The following is a 16212-nucleotide window of genomic DNA, read 5'->3' on the forward strand; positions in this document are numbered from 1 at the left end:
GGTGTTGAGGAACTGATGCTGAGCAGCTGCAATGTCCCTTGAAGTCAACTTGCAATGCAGGTGCTCAAGGCATTGTAAGGGGTGAAATTCACCCTGTGCGGAGGGCCAGTGCAAAGCCCGGGCATCAGCAAAGTCCCACTTAGTAGTGTGATGCTGGTCCTATACCCCAGAATGAATTTCACCCTCCCACTCCTGCAATGGGAGCTCTGAGCACAGAGCTGAGAGCAGCCATTTGCTCCTTGTCACAGAGTCCTAGGGTTTAAGGCCAGACGGGACCACCGGATCACCTACTCTGACTGTCTATCAAGCCACTAAACACCATCGCTACACCAAACCCAACAGCCAGAATTAGACGAAGTATTACAGTCCTCAAAAGAATAAACTGTAGTGTGCCACATGCAGAGAACTAGAGGGACCAAGGTGCATGCCTCTGCAATGGCGGTGAATTACTTTAGTGAGCTATACCCAGATGATCCCTGCAGGCGAACACCAGCCCACACTGCAGAGCAAGACAAAAAAACTCCAAGGCCACCGACAAGCTGACCTGCGGTGAAATTCCTTCCTGACCCTGAATCTGGTGATCAGTTGGACTCTGAGCCTGTGAGCTAGAATCAGCCAGCAAAGCACCTGAGAAAGAGAATCTCAGTACCACCTCAGAGCACCACTCCACCCCATCCATCCAGTGTCCAGTCCCATCTATGTGTACAAGAGATCCCCTGTCTTAACGGCAACTTTGCTTACAAGAAAGCTTGATCAGTTGAGCCTCCCTTGGCCCATAAGGAGTTATGGAAAGCAGGAGTGCAGCCCAAATTGGTCTCAGAGGATGTACAACATGGTGATGAAAAGAAGACTGTAGAATTGTGATTGTGCAGGACTCCAATTCCTGCAGGAGGCTGAGGACTTGTGGCTAAACAACAGGGCATCTGGTGTTCAGTGCAGGCTCTGAGAGGGCTTATTTCACCGCTCTTCACAAAACTCCTCCCCTGGCAAATTTCAAGTAGCCTTGGGGACAACCTTGGGGATTCTCCTCTTTGAGGGCCTTTGTCGAATGTGTCCGTGCCGAGGGTGGGGGCTTGCATGTGTGTGGCAGGATTCGGGGAAGATTTCTGTGATTTTCTGCCCCACTCCATTGAATCACACAGTTCTGTGTTTCATAAGGAAGGAGCTGTTTCCCCTCCGGTGAAGGGGGCCCACTTCTGCGGAGTAAAGAGCACACATGGCCATAGCAGGGCTCTTCCTCCCATAATGCAACTCTCTCATTCTGCAGGGAGCCTTCTCTCTCAGAGCTGTACGGTAGCAGGGGGAGGCCCAAAGCAGAAGGAGGTTCAGTCTTGCCTCACCCTGCAAACTCCAAGGGAATCTGATAAACAGGGCACAGATCTGGCTTGGGAAAAAAACCTCAGATCTGATCAACTGTGTTATGCAAGCCCCAAACCATGCTTCATTCTGCCGAATCTGTATCACACAGCTCCACTGAGTCAAGCCCAGCAGTTGAAGAGAGCAGGCACCGAGCTCTCTCCCTAAGACAGGCACTGCTGAGGGTAATGTTCATGCCATTAGTAAAAGGTGTCGTTTCCAGAGCGCGCTAGGGATCCTTCATGTACAGCAAATAAGTAGGCAGGTGTGCGAGTAGCTCATCATCCCCAGTGGGAAACACCTGAAGCTACTCACACAGGCATTGAGAAGCATCTCTAAACAGTAAACACAAAGAGATGCAGGGAGAGGAGCTTGACGGATATACAAGCCAACTGTGCAGGAGTAGTTCTACAGGGGAGGTCCACAAGGAAAGCCCAGACCCCTCCAAACAACGAATCCTGATGGGGAACCTCGAGGAGTGGGGTGGGATTCCAGAATGGATGGGCCAGTATAGCTGAAGGTTATAGGAAAGGATGGGGCAGCATTTAGGCGACAGGACTCAGGAGACCTGGATTCACTTCCCTGCTCTGTCACAGATAACCTGACGAAGTCACTGGGGGCCAGATTTTTAAAGGTGTTTAGGTGCCTATGGATGCAGCTAGCACCTACTCAGTGGGAGTTGGGCACCTTTGAAAATCCCATGAGGTGCCTAGCTGCTTCATTCAAGGCCTAGATCTCTTTAAAAATCTGGCCCTAGGTACCTAACAGCCTTAGGAGCCCATGTCTCATTTGCAGAAGGGACTCGGGCACTTTGGAGCCTAACCACATTGAAAGCCAATAGAACTAAGTCTCTCGGTACCTCAGTCAGGTTTGAACATGAGACAGACTCCTGAGTCACTTAGATGTGTTTGAAAATCTCCCCCTTAGCCTCTCTGGGCCTCAGTTCCCAGGGACAACAGCAGTGCCCGGCCTTATAGGGGTGTGGTGAGAATAAATGCATAGACTCTGTGAGGTGCACAGACACTGTGGTAATGGGGCCATATAAGTACCTAAAATAGAGAGATTACCTGATCTCACATGGAACGTAAGATACCTGACTACCCAGTGTGGACAAATGCCTTCTCCCAGCCCAGTCATCCCTCTGCTTCCCCAGTTTCCATGGACTGGGTCAAAAGTGACCGTTTAGAAGCCACACACTTTGACTGCTGCTGCACTTGGCGGGGGCACTGTCCACGCCAGCACGAGGACATCAACAGAGCAGCAGGGACCAGGCGCTTTGAACTAAACAGGACGCCATTTGCTTCCTATGATGTTTATTTTAGCCATTGGTTAAACTTATTGGTCGCTCTCCTGTTCCCAAAGCCCTATCAGTGGCTGGGAGAATTAAGGTTTTGTTTTTGTTCTTGGTTTTATTTTATTTTTTCCATTATAGACATTATTAAAAAAAATAAATTTTACAATAATACATTTTGTTGTTGTTGTTGGTTGATCATTTTAAAAAAAGGAAAGAAAGGAATTACAAAAAAAAGCCACACAGTATATGTATATGGTTATGTATATACATACATATATGTTGATATAGGTGGTCTCTATATACATACACTATATATGTATATATAAAACAAAAGAAAACGGAAAGAGAATAACATACAGAGGCCCCCCATCCATGGATGGCCTCTCCCGTCCAACCCAAACCCAACAGGATAAAGGAAAAGATCCCCATCGAAAGAGCAATTTGGAAACATCGAGACAACCTTTTAACGGTGGAGGTTTTTGTCTTTGATTTTAAAATTTTCATCAATCCCAGGAAAGGAAAAGATTTAAAGAGACGCCCACCCCACCTTGGAACTGGCAAAAGAATCCCCGGGGTTCCGAGCAGCCTGCATCCTGATCCAGTGTTTGCCCATCCAGTCAGGGATGCAGCCTCAAAGGGGAGATTGGGGTCCGCATGTGAAACGTTCATTGTTCCCCCACACACACACCTTCCCCACCGTGGTTTGAGTGGGGGGACGTAAAACACTAGCATGTGGATTTCCCAGGATACAGAATACCAGACTTCATCTGGGGTGGGAATTAAACATACAGAATTCTCAAGCAGCAAAGAGAAACTGAACATGGGAAGGAAAAAAAGTCTCTGTCCTTCGCTCCATCCTCCCACCAGCCTCCTGCAAACAGCTATAGTGATCCTGGCACTGCCAGAGTCCATCCAGGAAGTGGCAGGTCATTCTCTGTCCCTTGGCCTTCACCAAAGCTTCAGTAGGTCACTGCCTGTTCCCCCTAGTTCTGTTCACAGCTTTGGATCCATTGTTTGTGTGTGCACACGTGTAAGTTTGTTGTGAGTCTCAGGCTCTTGCTTCAGAAAGGAAAAAAAACATAAGTACCTATAAAAGAAAATGATCAAAGTTCATCCGCTGGGATGCATGTCCACGCAGAGGTCGGTGCTCCCAGGGCCGGCGTTAACTCTATTCTTGCACATTAAGTGTCTGACACAAGGATTCTCTTTTATTTAATTTCTCAAAAGCAGAAACCCTGGGAGAAAACAAGTTGAGAGAGAGAGAATTCTTGCAAGAGTTTTTGGGTGTGTGTGCGCGCGAGTGTGGGTTTAGTTGGTATTTCCTTCACAATGCGGTTCCTCTCTCCTTTATAACGCCAGTTTCACAAGAAGGAATGGGAGACCAGAGAGGATACCCCTGGCTGAATGTCGGCTGCCAGATGCCTTCTGGTCCACAAAAGTCTTCTGGTCTGGCATAATGTCTGTGGTCAGCAGTGTCTGTGAGCAGAGGAATGGAAAACAGGAGTTTAGTACAGTGGCAGAGCTCTGTGTTTGCATAAGGGAAAGCATCTGATCTTATCTTGGAATAATGTATCTGCTGTAATAAACACTGTTTCTACCTGCTCATAGATTTTAAGACCAGGAGGGACCAATACATCTTCTAGTTTGACTCCTGCATAACTCAGGCCAGAGAATAACAGCCAGTTATCTCTGTACTGTGCCCAGTAACTTGTGTCTGTCTACAGCATATCTTCCAGCAAGGGATCCAATATTGACTTGAAGACATCAAGAGATGGATAATCTACCACTTCCCTTGGTAGCTTGTTTCAGTGGCTTTTTCCCTCAGCATTGAAAAATCATGCTACCAACTCTAGCCAGATCTGGTTGGCTACTAGGGTAGGGTGGGGATCTTTGGGAAACAGCTTTTATTTTCCTTCTGAATTTGGGAAGGGATTTAAAGAAATCAAAGAGCTTGCATTTTTCTCAGATATCGGAATTTTTTTTCCACATTTTTGATTATTTTCAAAACTGAATTTTTCATTTCAAAATTTTGATTTTTTTTTTAAAATGTCAAGCCTGCTCTGTCATTTGTTAAAAAAACAGGTGAATTTTTTGTGTGTGAAAATTTCATCCAAAATCTCCCCTTTTTTGGTATTTAAAAATGTCGTCAACATTTCAAGAGCTGAAGAAAAAAAACATCATGTCAACCAGCTCCTCACAAAGCTGCCGGGTCACAGCTGTGCCAAGCCAACTCTGCTACAGCAGATGTAAACAGAACACTTTGAGTCTCAGTCGTATGGTGCCAGTATGAACACATCTAGCTGAACAGTAATGCTATGCCTCCCACTATCCTACGGTGCACCAGTGGCCTTGTGAAATCTCCCAGAATGCACTGCATATAGAAGCTGAGCTGAGTACTGTGGGAGAGATACCCAGAGGGCATTGCAAATGAATTGCTTTAGTGCGGATGAGAAGCAAACCTTCAAGGGGTCCTTAAACCGATTCAGCCTGGCTAATGTGGACATACTAAACGGTTTGTGCTTAATCCAGCTGAATAGAAATGGTTCCGTTCTCTCGTGGAGACAAGGCCTAAGATGCTAAGCACTCTCTGGCAAGATGATTGGCCCCTTCAACTTCGCATTGCTTCATTGCCTGGACAACGCCTAGACTCCAAGGTGATAGGGGCTATAGATAGGTCTACACAGCAATTAAGCACCAGTGGCTGGCCTGGGTCAGCTGACTTGGGCTCGCAGGCTGTAAAATTGCAGCGTAGACACTCAGGCTCAGGCTGGAGCCCTATAGGAACACTTAAGATTGAACACATAGAACATTGCAGAATCGGGCCGTAATTAGGGTTAGCACATATTCTAGAGCCAGCAAAACACAACAGGGGTGAGTAGGTGTTAGGGATACACACATACAGTACCACTGAGATGTGGAAACGGAGTAGGAACAGGCTCAAGGGATTTTAAAAGCCTGGCTTTTTTCTTTAATTCCTTAAAGGGTAGCCCTGTAGATACAGCAGTTGAAGATCAGCTCAGCTTAGAGAAACCTTACAGTCCCAGTAGATATGCTGAGCCTCATTTGTAACTGAATCTGGCTCCATCTCTTGCCTCTGTTGGCATGTATGCATGGCACAAAGCACCCCTATGCTCACACTTCCATGCTCTCCAGCCTGCCCCTTTCTCTCTTCCCAGGAGATGCCCCTGACACATACCTCCGAGAAGCAGAGACTGTGCTCTTTGGATTTGTTTAGCTTCGGTCCATGTTCCTGTGGAGGAGAGAGAACAAGCCAGGAGGTCTTGCCAAAGGTCTTAGGGTTTCATGCAACCTGAAATCAGACCTGGTAGCCAACTATCATTACCCCCATTTTATAGATGGGGAAACAGAGGCAGAAAGAGCTAAAGTGACTTGCCCAGGATCACACATGAAGTTTGTGGCAGAGGGGAACAGAGCGCGGGAGCCCTAACTCCCAGCCACCTTCTCTAGCCACTATATTACATTCCTTCACGGAGCTGGGAACAGAACCCAGGAGTCCTGACTCCCAGGCACTTGCTTTAAGTAATAGGCCATCCATGCTGCATCGTGGACAGACTGTGCTTGGAAGGTGCAAGGAAGCATCTTTGTCGGGCAATTCCAGACCAGGCTTCCTCCTTCCTGTCACTTCTCTTTAATCTCCAAAAAAAGCAGTAAGATCTACCTCCGGTGTTACGTTGCGGATGAGACAAATCATTCCCTTTAGCTGGTAAGAAAGGAATGTGCTGGCTGTTCCGTGCCCTCGGTTCTAAAGGCCTGACTCATTCCACCAGCCCTGCTCAAACACGCTCTCCCTCCGGAGCACACTAAGCCCAATTTCATGGGAGCTGAACTTTTGTCATTTTCCACTGTCCTTGCAGAGCCGGCCTGCAAGGGCATCCCAAACTGTTTTCATTCTGATCACAGGCCTGCAATTACCAGGCTTCCACATTTGCATGGGGCATTTGAAGGCAGTTCAGAGTGTGTGTCTGGTATTGAAACATTAAGTCTCTCGGTGTGCTCTGCGTACGCTGGGGCTGCCAGAAAAGCTTTGAGAAGGAGAGAAGAAAGAAAATTCTCATCCCTCACTCCCTGGGCTACTTAGCCTCTCTGCTGGACTCCTGCCTAGATCTGGGCAGATAGTGCAAACAAAATAAATCTGCAAATATCTATTCAACTTCTGCAAACTCCGATTGACTACATTCACATCTCTTGTGTTCCTTGCCTGAAAGTCTTCCAGCAGATGAATCCAGATATTGTTCTTATTTTTTATATGGCAATACTGCTCGCAGGCCCCACCCAGGTTGGCGGCCCCACTGCGTTCAGTGCCATACAAACATATAGCAAGAGACAGTCCCTGCTCTGAGGAACTCACGGCACAAACACTCACAATGTAAAATTTCACATGCAGGGTACGTCCACACTGCAATTAAAAACCTGCGCCTGGCCTGTGCCAGCTGACAGGTTTGCAAGACTCAGGCTATGGGTCTGTTTAATTGCAGTGTAGATGTCCAGGCTCGGGATGGGGCTCGGGCTCTAGGACCCTGCAAGGTGGGAGGGTCACAGAGCTCAGCTGCAGCCCACGCTGAATCATCTACACCTCAATTAAACAGACCCCCACACCAAGCCCTGCAAGCCCGAGTCAGCTGGCACAGGCCAGCCGTGGGTCTAATTGCAGTGTAGACATAACCTTTGAGAGGAAATTCTGAATCTGCATCAGGATGGGCTTGTTATCTAAGGCCCTGTCTTCCCAGCAGTGTTATCTTGAGGTATAACTCAAGTGTTTCCCCTAAACCAATTTCCTTCCACACACACGCATCTCTAGCTTAAGATAAGTAGTGCTTTCAACTGAGGCTAGCTGGCTTGTTGGGTGGGGGCCGGAGGTCAAGCACGGCAGATGCAGTGGGGATACGGCGACTCTGTGCAACTCGAGCGTTGTTTGCTGTGCGGCCACTCGCACACGAGAGGCGTTAACTCAAGTGTCAATAACTCACGCTAACCCTGCTGTGAAGACAAACCTGGAAAGCTTGCCTTCACTGGAATGCCAGGTTGTGTTAGAACACATCCTCGACGAGTTATGTTAACTGACATGCTGTCAAACACGACTTTGCTGGGACTGTTGCTTTGAGCATTGCATTGTAGGCAAACCCTTTTGGATCTATATATAGGCTCAACCCCTGGCATGGTATTAAACACGGAGGCCCCTGTGGACCCTGACACAAGATGTGATTTTTAACATTGTGTTGGTTAACGGGACTCCTGATGGCTGTGTTCTAACATCACCTACATTTCTAGGGAAGACAAGCCCCACATCAGAATCCAGCCAGGGAGCAGAAGCAGTTCAACGTAGCTTAGGCAGCAAATGGCGCTTGTTGCGTGCTGCAGCGGAGGGACCGTGGGGATGAGGAAACAGCCCTGAGAAGAGTTCAGAGTCTGTATCAGGTGGAAAGAAAAGGAGTACTTGTGGCACCTTAGAGACTCACCGATTTATTTGAGCATGAGCTTTCGTGAGCTACAGCTCACTTCATCGGATGCATACTGTGGAAACTGCAGAAGACATTATATATACACAGAGACCATGAAACAATACCTCCTCCCACCCCACTCTCCTGCTGGTAATAGCTTATCTAAAGTGATCACTCTCCTTACAATGTGCATGAAAATCAAGGTGGGCCATTTCCAGCACAAATCCAGGTTTTCTCACCCCCCCCCCCAAACCACATACACACAAACTCACTCTCCTGCTGGTAACAGCTTATCCAAAGCGACCACTCTCCCCACAATGTGCACGATAATCAAGGTGGGCCATTTCCAGCACAAATCCAGGTCTTCTCATCCCCCCCCCGTCCCCGCCCCCCACAAACTCACTCTCCTGCTGGTAATAGCTCATCCAAACTGACCACTCTCCTTACAATGTGTATGATAATCAAGGGGGGCCATTTCCAGCATAAATCCAAGTTTAACCAGAACGTTGGGGGGTGGGGGGGTAGGAAAAAACAAGGAGAAATAGGCTACCTTGCATAATGACTTAGCCACTCCCAGTCTCTATTTAAGCCTAAATTAATAGTATCCAATTTGCAAATGAATTCCAATTCAGCAGTTTCTCGTTGGAGTTTGGATTTGAAGTTTTTTTGTTGTAAGATAGCGACCTTCATGTCTATAATTGCGTGACCAGAGAGATTGGAGTGTTCTCTGACTGGTTTATGAATGTTATAATTCTTGACATCTGATTTGTGTCCATTTATTCTTTTACGTAGAGACTGTCCAGTTTGACCAATGTACACGGCAGAGGGGCATTGCTGGCACATGATGGCATATATCACATTGGTGGATGTGCAGGTGAACGAGCCTCTGATAGTGTGGCTGATGTGATTAGGCCCTGTGATGGTGTCCCCTGAATAGATATGTGGGCACAGTTGGCAACGGGCTTTGTTGCAAGGATAGGTTCCTGGGTTAGTGGTTCTGTTGTGTGGTATGTGGTTGTTGGTGAGTATTTGCTTCAGGTTGGGGGGCTGTCTGTAGGCAAGGACTGGCCTGTCTCCCAAGATTTGTGAGAGTGTTGGGTCATCCTTCAGGATAGGTTGTAGATCCTTAATAATGCGTTGGAGGGGTTTTAGTTGGGGGCTGAAGGTGACAGCTAGTGGCGTTCTGTTATTTTCTTTGTTAGGCCTGTCCTGTAGTATCCCCGATAATGTCACGGCTAACCTGGTGGCAGAACTTTGTGACTTTGTCCTTACCCATAACTAGTTTACATTTGGGGACAATGTATACCTTCAGATCAGCGGCACTGCTATGGGTACCCGCATGGCCCCACAGTATGCCAACATTTTTATGGCTGATTTAGAACAACGCTTCCTCAGCTCTCGTCCCCTAACGCCCCTACTCTACTTGCGCTATATTGATGACATCTTCATCATCTGGACCCATGGAAAAGAAGCCCTTGAGGAATTCCACCATGATTTCAACAATTTCCATCCCACCATCAACCTCAGCCTGGTCCAGTCCACACAAGAGATCCACTTCCTGGACACTACAGTGCTAATAAACAATGGTCACATAAACACCACCCTATACCGGAAACCTACTGACCGCTATTCCTACCTACATGCCTCCAGCTTTCACCCTGACCACACCACACGATCCATCGTCTACAGCCAAGCTCTGCGATACAACCGCATTTGCTCCAACCCCTCAGACAGAGACAAACACCTACAAGATCTCTATCAAGCATTCTTACAACTACAATACCCACCTGCGGAAGTGAAGAAACAGATTGATAGAGCCAGAAGAGTTCCCAGAAGTCACCTGCTACAGGACAGGCCTAACAAAGAAAATAACAGAACGCCACTAGCCGTCACCTTCAGCCCCCAACTAAAACCCCTCCAACGCATTATTAAGGATCTACAACCTATCCTGAAGGATGACCCAACACTCTCACAAATCTTGGGAGACAGGCCAGTCCTTGCCTACAGACAGCCCCCCAACCTGAAGCAAATACTCACCAACAACCACATACCACACAACAGAACCACTAACCCAGGAACCTATCCTTGCAACAAAGCCCGTTGCCAACTGTGCCCACATATCTATTCAGGGGACACCATCACAGGGCCTAATCACATCAGCCACACTATCAGAGGCTCATTCACCTGCACATCCACCAATGTGATATATGCCATCATGTGCCAGCAATGCCCCTCTGCCGTGTACATTGGTCAAACTGGACAGTCTCTACGTAAAAGAATAAATGGACACAAATCAGATGTCAAGAATTATAACATTCATAAACCAGTCAGAGAACACTCCAATCTCTCTGGTCACGCAATTATAGACATGAAGGTCGCTATCTTACAACAAAAAAACTTCAAATCCAAACTCCAACGAGAAACTGCTGAATTGGAATTCATTTGCAAATTGGATACTATTAATTTAGGCTTAAATAGAGACTGGGAGTGGCTAAGTCATTATGCAAGGTAGCCTATTTCTCCTTGTTTTTTCCTACCCCCCCCCACCCCCCAACGTTCTGGTTAAACTTGGATTTATGCTGGAAATGGCCCCCCTTGATTATCATACACATTGTAAGGAGAGTGGTCAGTTTGGATGAGCTATTACCAGCAGGAGAGTGAGTTTGTGGGGGGCGGGGACGGGGGGGGGATGAGAAGACCTGGATTTGTGCTGGAAATGGCCCACCTTGATTATCGTGCACATTGTGGGGAGAGTGGTCGCTTTGGATAAGCTGTTACCAGCAGGAGAGTGAGTTTGTGTGTATGTGGTTTGGGGGGGGGGGGGGTGAGAAAACCTGGATTTGTGCTGGAAATGGCCCACCTTGATTTTCATGCACATTGTAGGGAGAGTGGTCACTTTGGATAAGCTATTACCAGCAGGAGAGTGAGTTTGTGTGTGTGGTTTTTGGAAGGGGGGGGGTGAGAAAACCTGGATTTGTGCTGGAAATGGCCCACCTTGATCATCATACACATTGTAAAGAGAGTGGTCACTTTGGATGGGCTATTAGCAGCAGGAGAGTGAGTTTGTGTGTGTGTGTGTGGGGGGGGGGGGGTAGAGGGTGAGAAAACCTGGATTTGTGCTGGAAATGGCCCAACTTGATTATCATACACATTGTAAGGAGAGTGATCACTTTAGATAAGCTATTACCAGCACGAGAGTGGGGTGGGAGGAGGTATTGTTTCATGGTCTCTGTGTATATAATGTCTTCTGCAGTTTCCACAGTATGCATCCGATGAAGTGAGCTGTAGCTCACGAAAGCTTATGCTCAAATAAATTGGTTAGTCTCTAAGGTGCCACAAGTACTCCTTTTCTTTTTGCGAATACAGACTAACACGGCTGTTACTCTGAAACCTCTATCAGGTGGGTTGCCCCTACAGACAATTTTGTGACTTGTCTCCCACCAGTAACAGCCATATGGGCCAGCACAAGCATAGACAAGGGCAAGCCGGGGTTTGCATGAACTGAGGTAGCTGGAGGTGATTCCACTTACAAGTTTCCAGGGCTTCTGAGGGCTGAGCTAAAAACTGGAGCACAAGTGCCGAGGGGCCACACCCGCTACTTGTGCTGCTTTGGGGTTTGGCAGCGGGGCAGCTACTCCGACTTCGGGCCATCAGGGCTACTCCGGAGTGTACACGAGCCTAAATATCCTTTCAGTGTGTGTCAGTCTGAAAGGGGCTGTGGGTTTTGCCCCATTCCAACCACTGGTTCTAAGCCAGCGGACTGGCCAGTCATACCCAAGCCATGCTCTCCCATGAAACCCTTGTGAGAGAGAGCTGAGAAAGGTAAGCTGAGGGAGGGGAATAAGTCTCTGAAAGGAGCAGGTACAGTTCAAGAACAAAAGCACTAACAAGAGGCTCTCCCAGTCTCGCTGCAATAGGGCTTTTAGTGCCAGAGATGGCCATAAAAGCACTGAAGTCTCTCTCTGTGAAGTGAGATGGGGCCATTAGACTTATCTCTTCCTTTCATCCTTTTGCGGTTCCAACAGTTAAAGGGGAAATGGGTAGACTCAGGAAAGTGAGATTTACAGTGTCTGAGAGAGTTGCTGGGGCACGGGATTTTCATTCACACTTCAGAGCCCACAGTGCACCTGGGGAGGCCACAGATGCACAACGGTCAAGTGCACGCACACACACAAATACACACGTGGACACACACATGGGGCTATTGCTGCTCTTCCAAGAAAAACATTTACGGAAGTTCAAAAAATACAAGCTAACTTTTTCTTTTCATTTTCTTGCCCAAAGTCAGATAGTGAGTCAGAAGCAGACCGAGACGTGAATCCCAGGAGTGTTTTCTAGTCCCCTGGCTCTCACCGACAGAGCACACCCTTAATTCTTGACAAAGGGGTACAAACTGAAAAGCTAAGTGCATAGTTCTCTTCTCAGCGGCCCTGGTGTAAATGTGAGTAACCCCACTAAGGTCAATGTTGGTGTCACTGCACTGGGCTTAGTTCTTCTCTCACTTGCATTAGTGTAAATCTGCAGTAGCTCTGGTGAGGTCAATGGAGTCACACCAGTGCACATGATAGGAGACCGGGCCGGCTCCAGGCCTCAGCGTTCCAAGCAGGTGCGTGGGGCAGCGGTTAGAAAGGAGCAGCAGTGTTTCTGCCGCCGCGGCAATTTGGCAGCAGCTTCTCCCTTTTGCTGTCCACGGCAGTTTTTTTCACTGCTTGGGGCGGCAAAAACTAGCTGGCCCTGATAGGAGAATTAGGCCTAATGACATTAATGGAGATACTCCTGATTTACACTATTCCTGATGTACCCAGTGGATCAGTGCTCACTCGGGGTCAGATTCTGATCTCACACAAGTGTACATTAGGAGCAACTCCACTGACTTTCATGGAGTTATTCCTGATTTACAAAGGAGCGACTGAGCCTGATTTTTGAGTAAATCCAGTGTCACACCACTGAAGTCAGTGGAGTAACACAGGCCAAGTCCTCTGTTGGTATATTTGGGGCAGCTTGGCTAAAGCCAATGGAGCTGTGCCTGTTTTCACAAGTAGAGAACACAACCCTCCTCATTGTATAGAGGATCAGAATCAGGCCCTGTGTGTTACTCAGGTATCACTCCTATTAGAGTTGGGCTAATAATGGGTGTTTTGGTTCTCTGGCAATTCTGAAAAAATCAGGGAAAAATTGTTCCAGGGCAAACCGAAAATGACTTTTTTTTAAAAAAATGTCAGCATGTCGAAAACCAAAAAGAAAGAAATAAAATGTCAGGTCGAATTAAATGTTTTGTCTTGACAAAATCACAATGTTTGGGGTTCTGGACCATTTTGAAATATCTGGAGGCTTTTTCCAATAAAATTACAGGACATTTCAAAGCACAAAGTTGTTCTTAACACACCCCACCCCCCAAAAAAAATCAAAACATTTTGTTTCATAAAATGTCAAAATGAAACATTTTGATTTTTTCCGATTTTTAAGGTGTTTTTCAACCAAAACTTGGTTGGATCTGACTCCAATTCCCAACCAAATCTGCATTCCTCACTGAACAAGAGTTATGGCGAAAATATTTTACCCAGCTCTCTTCCCACTGAGTTCTCCTTGAGTAGCAACTGAGCTCAGGGTCTGACCTAGTGGAGTTCACTGGGTTTACTACAAGCAAAACTAGTCCACTAGTAATTGACTCGAGCAATATACCGCCACAGCACCACCACCAGCCCTTCCGTCATCGGGTGGCAAATGGAGCAGAAGATGCAGTAACGCTGATAACAGCGTTGTTTTTCCCTTTCTTCCCACTTAGAAGGAGAACAATTCTGCCAAGCGTGTCTCACAATGAAAACTGAGCCGAGTGCCCACCAAGGCAGCGGTGGGGCCCTGATGTGCCGCAATTCTAGCATGAAATTGAGCTGCTGATTGTCTCACAGATTGGTAACTAGAAAACATAAGATGTAATTACTCAAGCATGCCGGATCTAATTAGAGGCTGCCCAAGGGTGACATTGCTGCCTTCACATGTGCTCGACAGCCTGAAGGAGAAGACGAGACTTACTTTGTTTCTGCAGAGGTGGATGGAGAATCATCCTCCGGTTGGGACTGTGAGTAGGAGATGCCCGTCTATCTAGCTAGCTCTTTGGGGCAGGGACTGTGTCTTTCTATGTGTTTGTACACTTCCTAGAGCAGATCAGGGCCTCTGGGCATTACCATCTGATAAACATTAAAAGACGGGGGGCCTGCAGAGCGATTCCATTATCTTTCTGTACATCACCCCAATAGGTGTGGTAGCTTGATGCTTCCCCTGCCTTCAGCAATGCAGCTTCAGGTGCAGGGATGAGGGGAGCAGTAATTTCCATATGGGTCTGAGGCTTCATCTAGACTAGGATTGAAGGTTATTGGACTGAGTTAGCTATCTCGATTCCAACACCTTCGAAAACTCTAGACCAGATGAGGTAAATTGTACTAAAGCACGTGCTAAACTAGCTGAGTTAAAGCCTTGCTATAGTGCAACTTGCCTTGTCTTCACTAGAGTTTTAGAAAGCATTGTATCGAGCTAGCTAACAACACATCTTTCAGTCCTAGGTATAGCTATACTAGAATCATTCGGCAGAGTAGACCTACTCGAGCTGGCTTTCAACTAGCGAGCTCAAGTACCTGAATAGTGCAGCAGCACCCAAGTTGGACAAGTCCACCTGGGTGGGTAGCCCCTGCTGAAGCACATGCTGCTGCCATTTCACTGCTCTCAGTACCCGAGTCAGCTAGATTAAAGCTAGCCCAGGTGTGTCTCCACAAGCTGCAATCACACCCCGTGACCACCGTGTAAACAGATCACTCCTCTAGGCAAAGCTGTGAAGGAGAATGCCAAATGGGCGTGGCCAGCTCCTGCTGCAGGATGAGAATAATTCCCAAGCAACTGGAAGTCTGCAGGGCCAGAGGAATTTGAGGAGGCCAAGGATGGAGCCGTGAACTGTGGTTTGAGGTTTAAATTCTAAGACCCTTACCAGCCCATCTGGGTTTGTTGTTGCTTCTGGATTCGATTCAAAAGCAGAAGGGACCTTATTTTCCAGTTCTGGTTCCTGTTTGATTATGGCTGAAATCTCAGGAGGGCAGCTCAGAAGGTAAATCCCACAAAATCAGCTATAGTCCTAAGAGATTAGCTATTTGGGGTCAACATCTTAACAGAACCATTTGCCAAGGTTTCAGTGCCCTGGAACCTGAGGACTGGCCCTGATTCAGCCTCTGACATAACCTTAATCTTGATCCAGATCCAACCACCTCCTCCCCAGCCCATCACCAGCAGGATTACATAGCAGTGTATGCACAAAGGAGCGTACATGCGTGCCGTAAATCCATGGACTGAGGGGCACTTTCAGCTCCCAGTGCTCAAGACTAGCCTGTGTGTAAAGCCAACCTGGGCAAAAACTGGTAGCCAGTGGGCCACTGAATGGGAAAGCATTAGCCTATGAGATATCCAGCCCAAGCAAGAGAAGGCTAAAAGAAATCAAACCATCTTATACACATAACAGTGAGCACAGCACTGGGACTGTTCAGGAGCCCTGGGGGATTCTGGGTAATAGACATGTATTGGGGTGGGCAGAGCCCAGGGAGATTCTGGGTAACTGAGAATACAGTACTGGGCAGGGGTCAAGAGGATTTTGGATAACAGAGAATTTGGCGCTGTAATAACTCAAGAGGTACACTTGCAAACAGCAGCCTTCAATAAACAACCCTCACTTTCCAAGGCTGTAGGCTAAGCCCCGGCAGGCACATCGATGTGTGGAAGGCTTTGGCCAAGGTAGGTCCATGCATCCAATTAACATGCATCTTCTGTAAAGAGGGAGCAGGAGCTGGAGCTGAGGTCCTACCTGAACAGAGGTGCAAGTTGTGATCACACTTGTGTCATAGATGGTGTTGCTGTCATTGATGTCATCTGGCAACGCAGGGCTCTTTTCTGTCTCAGGTGGCAGGGTGACAGGCAGTGAGGGGTTTTTGGGGGACAGGTTGACATCCGTACCATTGCCGAAGGCCTGAATGGCATTTCCTGCGAGTAGAAAGAGAGACAGTGAAACCACATCCCCAAAGCCCTATCAGCTTCTATGCAGACAACTCACAGGGCACACAACAA

General features: G+C 47.5%; 1 protein-coding gene across 3 annotated transcripts in view; it reads right to left on the bottom strand.

Annotated features, from left to right (window-relative positions):
• Positions 1–2652: 2652 nt before the first annotated feature.
• GFRA2 (GDNF family receptor alpha 2) overlaps positions 2653–16212 on the bottom strand; it is a 98461-nt gene continuing 84901 nt past the window's right edge. For 2 of the 3 annotated variants that reach the window (XM_048828992.2, XM_048828991.2), the window contains 3 exons: positions 15953–16128; positions 5847–5900; positions 2653–4126 (listed from right to left, as the gene is read on the bottom strand). In XM_048828992.2, coding sequence (XP_048684949.1) covers positions 3998–4126; positions 5847–5900; positions 15953–16128 — 359 coding nt within the window. In that variant the 3' untranslated portion in view covers positions 2653–3997. The remainder of the gene's footprint in view (positions 4127–5846; positions 5901–15952; positions 16129–16212) is intronic. The other variant, XM_075123384.1, reaches the window with a different exon arrangement.

Source organism: Caretta caretta, chromosome 26, assembly GCF_965140235.1.
Source record: "Caretta caretta isolate rCarCar2 chromosome 26, rCarCar1.hap1, whole genome shotgun sequence".
NCBI lineage: Eukaryota > Metazoa > Chordata > Testudines > Cheloniidae > Caretta > Caretta caretta.